At 37.2% G+C, this 12,334-nt stretch overlaps 1 protein-coding gene across 7 annotated transcripts in view; it reads right to left on the reverse strand.

Moving 5' to 3' along the window:
• Window positions 1–12,334, reverse strand: part of DEUP1 (deuterosome assembly protein 1) — an 83,548-nt gene that overhangs the window by 36,982 nt on the left and 34,232 nt on the right. For all 7 annotated transcript variants that reach the window (XM_045483642.1, XM_045483645.1, XM_045483646.1 and 4 more), the window contains 2 exons: window positions 7,262–7,407; window positions 3,911–4,016 (listed from right to left, as the gene is read on the reverse strand). In XM_045483642.1, the coding sequence (XP_045339598.1) occupies window positions 3,911–4,016; window positions 7,262–7,407 (252 nt within the window). The remainder of the gene's footprint in view (window positions 1–3,910; window positions 4,017–7,261; window positions 7,408–12,334) is intronic.

The following is a 12,334-nucleotide window of genomic DNA, read 5'->3' on the forward strand; positions in this document are numbered from 1 at the left end:
GAGTCTCCTACTCTTAACCATAGTTAGGCTTTCCCTGTCAGCAACCTCTGGTTCACCTTGGGCTCCTCCCCACCCTGTCCCACCAAATACAGTCAGGCAGCAAATTCTGTCCCTCACACTTCTAAATCTCTCCTCTGCTCTGCATTTCTACTACCACTGTCTTAGTCCAGCCTCTTACCACCTTTCTAGAAATCATTAACTGTGTCTAATTCTTGAGATCTGGAGATAAAGTACCCAATCGCCAGTCTCAAGAAGATCGTGGTCCGTTGGGGGAGACAAAAATAAACAATCAACGTCAGGGGTATGTAGTGGAGGGATGCTTAACCCAACCTGGGGATGTCAGGATGGGCTTCTCGGAGGATAGGACGTCAGACAAATACTGAAGGATGAACAGAAGCCAGACGGAAGGCAGGGGTGGAGAAGGGCTCCCAGGCAAAGAGTGAAGAGTAGGGGTGAGAGAGAATGCAGACACAGCGAAGCAAGAAGAGTCTGGAATGGCCAGAACTTGGCGTGTTGTGAGACACGAGGCTGGAGAGGTTGGTGGAGCCCATCCACAAAGAGATTTATATGAATTTCTCCAGGGCACTTACTTCTAAAACTGATTTTATTTTCATTTCATCTTTAAACATTTCAGGATATATCTGTAAAAGAATAAGGGCACTCTCTTTCTCTTTTTAAAAAATAGCCAGGGGGCGCCTGGGTGGCACAGTCGGTTAAGCGTCCGACTTCAGCCAGGTCACGATCTCGCGGTCCGGGAGTTCGAGCCCCGCGTCAGGCTCTGGGCTGATGGCTCAGAGCCTGGAGCCTGTTTCCGATTCTGTGTCTCCCTCTCTCTCTGCCCCTCCCCCGTTCATGCTCTGTCTCTCTCTGTCCCAAAAATAAATAAACGTTGAAAAAAAAAATAAAAAAAAAATAGCCAGAATACCAATGTAATATCTTAAAAATATTAACAACTCCTCCATATCATCAAATATCCAGGCAGTATTCAAATTTACAAATGTGTCAGAAGCTCAATGTATGTTTTTCTGTTTGTTTATTTGAATTGTGATCTAAATATGTGGACTGGATCATATCTTTCTTTTTGTGTGTGTTCTAAGTAGTCTGTATGCATCATCTAAACCATGCAAGAGTTCTCTGTTTTGCAGAATGAAGGAGTTAAGTATGTAACTTTTCACAGTCACATTCCTGGTGACAGGCAGTCTGATTCTAGGACCTTACTACCCGTTGTGCCATGTAACCCATGGGCACAGGGCCCTAGAAGGTGGTTCACACATTGGAAAAAGCTAGCATGGGATGACCTAACATGGAAAGGACACGTGTCCAGAAGGCAAACTTGGCTTGTCCTTAGCTTTATACCACCAACCCCCCTGTGATTTCGTTCTCAGTACTAACGTTTTTAGAATTTCAGAGTTTGACATGACCTTAGGAATCACATGGTCCAACTCCATCATTGAATAGATGAGGGGGAAAAACAAAAAGGACTCACCAGGAAGGGAACTAACTGGGCTTGAGTTACCCAACTCCGAAGAGCAAAAGAAGGGACCAGGAGACAGAGGGTACAAATGTCCTCACCCTGAGGACAATGTTACAGGTCTCATTTTGTCTCCAATCTTCTCTCTCTGGTTTTTTTTTTTTTTTTTTTTTTCCTTACAATTTATTTGATGAAACAACAGGGCTGTTCTGGAGTTTGTCCCCGTTTGGATTTTGCTGATTACATCCCTGTTGTGTAGTTAACATGTTCTCTTAAAATGGAACTTTTAAAATGTGCAAACATGGATATCCCATTATGAGAAAGGAATAAACTATTTTTATTATTTTCACAGCGTTTAGATACTAAAACAACATGCTATACTGCAAAGCTTCCTGCTAAATGAGATTAATTTACCGAGCTCTAAATGACTTTTGGCTTTATTAAAAATGTCAATTTTATCACAAAACAAAAATAGTTCTACACTGAAAAACAGAGAAAGAAATAAGACACTTGCAGGATTCATAATACATGGCTCTTGTTGGTTTTATTACAAGAGAATGAAAATGCTCTCCACAAACACTTCCTGGGAGCTATAGCTATTTATACCCAATTCATTTGTTACCTTTTCTGCACAGCAGTGCATTATCTAGAGGTCTCCAAGAGCCCATGAAGAGAATTTGTGCCTAGCATTCTCTCCTTCCATGTCAAAACTGTGCAATGTCAGTAGATTCCTTATTACTCAAGGTTTTATTGAGTGTGGGAGGTTCAGAATGGTGTAACTATACTTTAGGTGGCTTTAATCAACCTTTGTATCATAATGCATTCACTGGGGACACGAGTAAAGAACAGTTTTTCAAAGTTATACTTTTAAATAGCAGTGAAATCAGTTTCATGGGAGTATGTGAAAAATATAAGGAAAATGACCGTTAATTCCTAACACCTTTTCTACACTTAATAGCTACCCGACGGTCAACTCTTTGGGAGACAGGATTTGCCTTTCACGTCATTGTAGTTCCTACAGAAATGAGCAGAATAGCAAGAGTCCTGCTAGATGCTCAATAAATGATTGTTGACTTTATACAAACAGCAACTGAATTTATGAACCTACACAATTATGGGAGACCTTCCCCTTCATTCATTCTCCAAATACTTATTTTCACTTTTGTGTGCTGGGATAGATGATAATTCAAAGCCACGCTCAGGTTTTTCCAGTTGTTTAGATCATATAATATTGAATATTTAGGTGTGATCCTCAAACCTAAAGACCAGAGACGTGGGTAGCAGCCATGATAAGCTTCATGGAAAGGAAGCCACCATTGGATTTTGCTAGGGAGAGAAGAGAATATGCTTTCTGTAGGCAGCTGGGAACCACAAGGTGTTCAAGGACAGCGCCCGGGCCTCATTCACCCTTGTATTCCCAGCTCCTGGCAGACTACTTGGCACATGTTAGGTGCTCGGTGACAAAGGGCGGGTGTAACCAATACCAAGAGCAGCCTTCGCTTACTAGACGCTCCCTCTGAGCTAGGCGAGCCCTGTTCTTAGCACTTTACTTGCGAGTTTTAAACGGATTTTTTTTTAAGTTTTTTTTTTTTTTCAACGTTTATTTATTTTGGGGACAGAGAGACAGAGCATGAACGGGGGAGGGGCAGAGAGAGAGGGAGACACAGAATCGGAAACAGGCTCCAGGCTCTGAGCCATCAGCCCAGAGCCTGACGCGGGGCTCGAACTCACGGACCGCGAGATCATGACCTGGCTGAAGTCGGACGCTTAACCGACTGTGCCACCCAGGCGCCCCTAAACGGATTTTAACTTAAGGGAAGAGCGTGGCCTCTGGAGTCGGACTGCCTGAGTTCCAATCTGACCTCTGCTGCCTAACAGCTGTGTAACATCGGGGGAAATCACCTAACTTCTCCGTGCCTTAGGGTCCTCAAATGAGAAAGGAAGATAATATTAGCACCTACCTTATAAAATGGTTGTGAGGAATACATGAATTGAGATTTGTTAAGCCCTCAGAACAGCTCCCGGCACAGGTCAGTGCCAAGTAGAGGCTCTTATTAGCTCAGTTAATCCTCATCGCGATTTTATGAGGGAGGTGCTTATTGTCCCATCCCCAAGCTAGAAATGCGGACCCTGAGCAGCTTGCACAGGAAACTTCCCCAAGCTCATGCACCTAATATATATGGTTGCATGCCTGAGTCTGTGCTCTCATTCTTCTCGCCATAAGCTACCTGTCACGGGGCCACAAGGCCCTTCACGTTTTAGGCACGACGGTGACTGAAGGTTTGTATTTTTCACAGCGTCGCACAGAAGAATGTCAGAATTAGCAGGCTGGTAGGTTATTATCTTTGGGGGAACTATAGAAGGAAAAAAGAAGGGAATGAGAAGGAAGTGTTTCCCCCTCTGTATTCAGAGGCTTCAGAAGCCCCTTATTTTTCATACCTTGTTCAACTCTTTTTCATGATTTGGCTGATCTAGGATCACTGAAAACAACTCTTTCCTTTTCCTTTCTGGTTCTTTAGTCGAAGGTGAGTAAGATGATTCATGTCTACAGATTAAAGTGAATAAAAATTAAACTTCGCTGAGTAAACTGTGGTGATTATATTGTTAATTTAGACGATTGTAGGTTGCAGAAAGAGATTATTAGTTTATTGGAAAATTTTCAAGCTACAGAAATTGCAAATGCTAATACATTCAGATCCCATAAGTATTCACATATTTAACTGAGTGCAAATGGTTTTAGTGACAAAAAATAAAAGGTAGCAATTAATATGGAATTTTAATTATACGTTGAAAATGGGCAGAATACTGGCTTTGCATATGTAGATAAGATTTTTATATAAGAAGAGTGTTTTCTGTAATAAAATGGCTTTGGAACCCCTTAAGAAAAGGAAACACATCTAACTTGCTTCTACATTGTGGAAAGGAACTATGTCAGGGGGAGTCCGAAGGGAGCAGGGACTCCATAAAAGGGATCCAATGTGACCAAATCTGACAGCCTGCCCAGAGAAAGTTCAAATACATCTCTTCTTTGGCTGCTTCATTTATAAAATGGAATTGCTAGCACATGTGGCTACCAGAGGGGAGAAGCAGAAACTGGTACAGAAAATACAATTTCCACAGGAAGTCTGGAGAAGTATAAACATTCCCTTCTACATCTCGGAAGCTGGTAAGTGAAAAATCACTAAAAATCACTTGCACTAGCCAGGCAAGGAAAGTGGCATGCTTTCAATGGCTTGACTAATCTGGGAAAGTCTGGTGTTCTGAGGAACGTACCCACGTGTGAGTGAGTACAATTTCAGATTTCCAAAGAACTTCTTAAAAGGTTTCATCAATCAAAAACTTAAGCCACACAAACAAAACAAAATCTGAGGAATGACAGAGAAATAATGAATGTAAATATTGAAAATAAAGGGATCTTTAAAAGGTATAAATTAATAGTGATATCCCTGAGGTACTTGTATCTAGACTGGATTGCTTTTCTTCTGATAATCAAATATATATGTTAACTGTAGAAAACAGAGTATATCAGAGTATATCCCGCTATTACGTTATCATTAGGGAAAAAGCATTGTTGGCGTTTTTGTGTATACTGACGGTCTTTTTTTCTAGGCATGTGTGTATAAATATATACATATCTATAAATATACCTATAAATATATAAATATATACATCTGCATATCTGCATAGGCATATAGATACTATTTCCGTACAATTAGAATGTACTGCACACATTTTTCAGTCCCTTCTGTTTCCTACTCAGTCATCTATTGTGAGCATTCTACCAATATTCTCTTTAAACATTATTTCAGAATCAGTCATAAATTCTTCTCATTTGCTATTATTTGAAAGGGGTGAAAAATGAAATTTCCTATTTTTCAATTCTTCCTAAGCAATTTCAGGGAGTGGAATGATGATCTGAATGGGGGGGGGGCGGGGGGAAACACCTCATTATGGTTGTGTAAATTTCACTGAGTGATCGGAACAAACATCAAACTTCAACGTGGACAAGTTCAAAGGAGAAAACAGTAATCATGCTAATATAAAATGCTAATATAAATAGATAAAGGAATTACCAGTTGTGTAGAAAAGGAACGTTGGAATTATTTTTAATAACTCTCAGAACATATCAGCCCAAGGTGCTTCTGTAGCTCAAAAAAAGAAAAAGCTAACAAAATCTTGGCATTATTGAGAAAGGATCTGAAAATGAATAAAAGCATTCCTATGCTACTTCTATAAAACTATTGTGCATCTGCACTCAGAAGTCTGGGCTGCTTCACCTTAATACAACTGTAAAGAAGAAACAGAGTCCAAATAAAAGAAACCAAAACAATAAAGAGGCTGGAATCACATTCATATGAGAACAAACCAAAGGATTAGAAATTTTCAATGGGAAAGAGGAAGGCTAAGAAGACAGCCCAAAGTCTAAGATACAAGGGAAGCTGTGAAAAGTTAAGTATCTATCTTTTCATCAAATCTCAGAATACTAGAACTGAGGAATACCCTCCAAATGAGAAAGATGAAGGATCAAAATAAATACCAACTTCAATAGAGAATGACATTAGGCATGACAAAAGATTTGTATTGGCCAAATATGCAAATAAGTGCAAGATCTTAGATTAAATCCTATATTGAAGGAAAGTTGGCAATGTCTGGAATTCAGCATTGGCCTTGTGAGACAGCCCCACAGAAAGGGCCTACCACGCTCTTACATAAAACCAGAGCTGGGCAGGGGGTGCAAGGTTTGCTTTTCTAGGACACCTCTTATGTTTTTAGGCATATGCATTCTTTGTGCAAAGACATTTCTCACCAACTCACCACACTGAAACAGTGCCTTGCATATTACATTTTTCCAATAGATTTCCTAATGACCAGTGATAATATATAACTTGCATGTGGAACATGCTATAATGTTGACTGGTGAATAGGCATCCTACCATCTTTGGTGAGACACACAATAGGTCATTTTTAGGAACATTAATTTGCCATTTGCCATTTGCCATAGCATAGGGCTCAAAAAATTTTGAGCAGGTCCCACAACTTTAACGAAATAATTACTGCCTTTGAAACAATGTTATCTTTCAAGAAAATATCCCTTACCATTTGGTTAGTCAATTTTTAAAGTCCTATCACTGGTCTTGCATGAGCCTTCAGATTTGAGAAGGATTCAAGTTCCAAGGAGAATGAGAACATCAATGAATAGAACAGTCAAACTTTCTACTCACAAGTGTAAATATTTAATAATCCTTAGCAATCCCATTTCCTTTGTGGTTATGGAATACACAATGTCTGCCTGATTTTAAAAGAGGAAAAAAAATCTGTTCTAACAAACTCTTAATGCAACTGACAAGGGAGTGCGTATGGAGACCAAAATAAATACAGCATTTACAAGTGAAAAAGTTAATAACAGGTTTATAGGCAATCAAGATAAAAACATCTGAAAATATGGAATAACTCTCTTATTTAGCAATATATACAAATATCAGCTCTATACTACTGCTTTTACAGTCTCCTGAAAAATACAAGTTCTGAGAAAATTTCTGATGTTCTGCGATACAGAAGTATCCATACACCAGAATACAATACATTTTTCTAGGAAAGTAAATACATTAATTTTGAGGGTGAAATAATCACTGATTTTATTTTTAATATCTAATATTATCCAACAAATAACAGCATGTAAATACAAAACAAATAGACTTTTCATTCTAGTTTTAAATCTAAAGCTCTTAAAATCTTCAAACATCATGTCTTAAACAGTTTCTCTCAGGCTTCTGAATATAAAGACTATACCTTTTCTTATTTTCATGAGTATTTTGGCACTGTCCTATTTTTAATAATTCCCTGTGCAGCTGTAATCGTTCCATTTCTATAATTCTCAAGAGATCATCACGTGACTGTAACTCACTTTTCACTTCCGAGAGTCCTGCTTCCATGGCCTAAATAAAAACATCAAAAAAAAATGTTCAATGTTCGTATCTGGATACCATGATGTATAGTATATTTAAAAATATTTAACGTCTATGAACCAGCTTAATTTCAAATAAACTGGTATTTAGTCCTTTTTTAGTCCTTTGCTGGCTCTGTCTTACAGAATTTCATTCCTTCATTCATTTATTCAACAAATATTTGCTGTGTCCTTATTATGTGCTCAACACTGAGGATACCAAGACTGTTCTCAGTGAGCTCACAGTCTAGTGATAAAGAAAAGACAAAGAATAATCAAATAATCACACAAATATGGTCACATTGTATGTAAATTTGTGAGAAGCATAAAAGTAGGAATGAATGATTAATGTGTAAAATTCGGATTAATGCAAATAATTACCAACTTAAACAAGACAATAACCAACAGAGTGAGTTGTAAACCATGGTCTATGGTTCCCCTATTGCCCAGTAGTAGCCCTACTTTATCTGGCAACTAGAGACACCAGCAATCCTGTGAGCCCACTGTCTTATTTTGTTGACAAGAGGCTTGAGCAAATTTAAAACCTGTTGGGAAGGGTCCAATCAGAAGAGAGGAGGATTAACAGTAATGGTGTGGGTTCTTGAGAAGTAGGTAGGGTAGGTCCCAAAGCACCAGGGGAAGAGTTGTGTAAAGCAAACGGAAAGAAGGCAGGAAAATGGAATGTAGACCAGCATATGCATCTGGATATGGAGAGAGAAGACAGTGGCTCTCTGTTGGCTTCTATTTCCCTTGGGAGGTAAAAAAGGCAATGTCACTGGAAGGAGAAGGGGAGGTGGGGACATGGGAGTGATTTTTAAGAGTGGAGAAGGTTTGAAATGGCCTGCAATGGGAATGGGAGAATTAGCTGAGTGGAGCAACAGAGTGGGATTCCTGGCCATGTTGCGTGTTCATTTGAGATCTGTGACCCTGGCCTGTTGAGAGCGATTTTCTCCAGCAGTACTTGGCTGTTCTCTGGGGGCGAGGAATGGCAGAGTGCTTCCATATCGCTGGATTTCTTTTACTTGCTTCTACAGAGAAACTATTATTAAGTGTACCTGACCTAGGTCATCAAATCCATCGCCACTTTAGTAGATGAGGAAATTGAGGGCCATACTTGGTCCAAAGTTACATAGCTTACAAGCGGCAGATTTTGGAAAAGAAAAATCCCAGTCTTTTGTCTACTAGTCCAGTTGGAACATTCAAGATGCAAAAATAATTTGTTTCAAGCAAAATAAGTGACATAGACCTGTAGCTTGCTGGTAAAGACAGGGTTGGGTATTATGAGGGCAGGAGGTTCCTCTGCTAATAAAGGCTGCAGAGAACACTACAGATATTTTTTAAAAATCATTTATTAATAATTTTTTGTATATATCATTAATAGATTTATTTGAATATAATCCACATCCCATAAAATTCACCCATTTAAAATGTACAATTCAGTGGGCTTTAGTATATTCACAAAGCTGGGTAAGCATCACCGCTAATTCCAGAACATTTTCATCACAACCAAAATAAACCCAATACCCTTTAGTAGTCACTTTCTATTTTTGCTCCCCATCACCCCTGGCAACCGCTATGGTATGTTCTGTCTCTATGGAATTACCTTTTCTGGACATTTCACACAAATGGGGTCATACAATACGTGGCCTTTGTGACTGGCTTCTCTCACTTAGCATAATGCTTTTATGGTTTATCCATGTTATGGCATGTATCAGTATTTCATTCCTTTTTATTGATAAATAATTAATTGCATGAATATACTGCATTTTGTTTATTAATTCACCAGTTGATAGACATTTGATATTTCTTCTTTTTGGCTATTATGAATAATATGCTATAAAATTTCATGTACAAGCTTTTGTGTGGACATATGTTTTGTTATTCATTCTTACCCCCAAATTCACAGAGCCTAGAAATATCATTATGCAGACAGCATAGGATATATGAGTTCCCAGCTAAACTTTTTTTTTTAACCTAAGCCTTAAATTTGTATTATTTTCTGGGAGACCTCGAGACCCCGGTTCAGTGAAGGACCTAATTGCAATACTTTGGCCCCAGAAGTTCCTGGCTGACTGGAAATAAGAGTAAAAATGCATTCAAATGGGTGCTTTAATAAACTTGTTTGCATAAAGTCACTGTTTCAAACAGTGTGGATTTTTCAGATGAGGCTAAAATTTCAAAAAGGAACAAACAAAAGAAATGTGAAACAATAGATTAGCAAGTAGAAAAACAAATTAACTTGACGTGAATGTCATCCATGACTTTGCCCAATTGAAGTAGGCACCATCTGTGCTCCCTGTCTTGCAAATTTGCCTCCGGAGCAATCTAACTTGGAGCTGTGGGTAGACAGCTCGGGTCTTCCTTCACTTGGAACAGGGGAGCATAAAAGGGCTGTAACTCCAGGCCAATGAAATGCAAAGTCACCATGGGCTGGAGTTAGCTAAAAGTCTGTAAAATGTTTACTCTAATTAGAAAATAATACCTAGAAGAGTGATATTTGAAGATACTCCCTAACCCCCCTAGGGATAGGGCTCCCTATCCCTAAGGAAAAAAAAAAGCTTCTTTGTGATCTCGCTACACAGGTGAGAGAATTTATGTTAAAACTGAAACTCTTCATAATACAAATCAATAATAATGATTTGACACATTTTTCTAACATGAATGAATATGTAAAAGATTTTAATTATAATTGACAGCATTATGTAAATTGACTAGGAAAGTACAAGAAAAGAGGTTTTGTTGATATTGGTAAATTGAGAGTTGTTCTTTGATTTATGCAATATCCCTTTGAATTCAACATTAATAATACCAAGTCGACACAAAATTAGTGAATTTATTTAACTTAGATGTGGTTGGCATGCTTTTGCATAAAAGTCAAATTATTTATTTGTCAATGTGGATGCAAATAATTAGGAAAATGATTCTTTGGTACTTGATTCAGTTACTAGAACACTCTCAAGTTTGTTTGGAACAGCTGAGGTATGTAAATCTGCTTTTTTAAAAAGGCTCAAGCTCATGACCTCAAGATCAAGAGTCACATGCTCTACCGACTGAGGCAGCCAGGTGCCCCTGTAAGTCTACTTTTTTAACTGTAAATTTTATGAAATCTAAACACAGATCAAATATTTCCAGTGACTACTTGGCTTCCAAATTGAGATATGTTGTAAGTGTAAAATACACACCGGATTTTGAAGACTTAGTATGAAAAGAAATGTAAAATATCTCATTATCTCAATAATTTTACACTGATTATATGTTGCAATGATAATGCTTTGAATATATGTTGAATGAATATAAATAAATTATTATTATGTTTTAATCTCACCCATTTCTTATGACTTCTTTTAATGTGGTTACTAGAAAAACTTAAATTCTATTTGTGGCTTGCATTCTATTTCCACTGGACATTGCTGCCCTAGTCCCATAATGACACACTGACAAATAAAAAAAGGTCAATTTTTTTGGCACAGATATTAGAAAAAATGCAGGACAATTTCTTTTTGTCATTAACCTCCAATAGGAAATGTTGCACATTTTTAAAATGTGAGTGTAGTACAGCCTAGTAAATAATTCTATGCAACGGAATTAGTATGTACACTGACACATTTCAAAGTTGTGGAAAGACAAGTGAGAAAAAAATTCAGATGCATCTGGCATTAAAATATGCTGTAAACTAAACAGAATTTTATATACAATAAGTGACAATAATTCAAATTGAAATGGTTGCCTTTTTAAATTCATGTGCAAGATGTGGAGCCTTGTCATATGACAGTTTTGCAAAAAGAGAAGAGAAACTTCATTCTAAATATATGCACTGGTTAAGTGATTAGTTACCTCCAATTATTCCCACTTGGTAAAATATAAATTTTGCAAAACAAGTTTAAGGCCCATCTGTTTACTTAGAACTTTGCCGAATGGTCTGAGAGAAGCAGTGATTTTTAAACCTTCAAATCAGCTACCAAATAGTAATCAATTGATCTCCTCTTATTTAGTGTTGCTTTAAAGAGAATGAAACACAGGTCAAATTTGGAAATAAAACAGGGAAAAAGCTAAATAAAAACCTTATTTTCAGCATTTTTTTCCCAAATGCATCAAAAATAAGTAGTGTTTTTTTGGGAGTAGAAATCTTATGTTAGCTATCTTGAAGTTTTTGAAACAAACTACTTCTCAAAGATCTTTTCATGAAAGCTGTAACACATTTTTTGTGTAAAAAATATTCCAGGATAATTCGGTTAGTTTTTTTTTATGTTTTATGGGTTTTTTTTATGTTTATGTTTTTTATGTTTTCTCTACGCATATACAAGACATATTATATATTACAAAACAACTTGATTACTTAAATACAATTTGATACCTTTTAAGACATTCTTGTTTGTTCTCAGTTCGTTATTTATTTATTTAAATTTTATTTTTTCCCCTATATATATATTTTTTATTTTTATTTTTTTAATTGACATCCATATCAGTTAGCAAATAGCGTGACAATAATTTCAGGAGTAGATTCCTTAAAGCCTCTTACCCATTAAGCCCATCCCCTCTCCTACAACCCCTCCAGTAACCCTCTATTTGTTGTCCATATTTAAGTCTCATGTTTTGTCCCCCTCCCTGTTTTTATATTATTTTTGCTTCCCTTCCTTTATGTTCATCTGTTCTGTGTCTTAAAAGTCCTCATATGAGTGAAGTCATATATTTGTCTTTCTCTGACTAATTTCGCTTAAGGTAATACCCTCTAGTTCCATCCACATAGTTGCAAATGGCAAGATTTCATTCTTTTTGATTGCCGAGTAGTTTTTTTTTTAATAAATGTGGTTCTTGTATAAAATATAAAATGGAGATTATTAGTTTAAATTTAATAATGATCCTAGATCCAAGGATAATTAAATCTTTTTTTTTTTTTTTTTTTTGTGAACCAAAATCTG

This window comes from Leopardus geoffroyi, chromosome D1 (genome assembly GCF_018350155.1).
Source record: "Leopardus geoffroyi isolate Oge1 chromosome D1, O.geoffroyi_Oge1_pat1.0, whole genome shotgun sequence".
Taxonomy (NCBI): Eukaryota; Metazoa; Chordata; class Mammalia; order Carnivora; family Felidae; genus Leopardus; species Leopardus geoffroyi.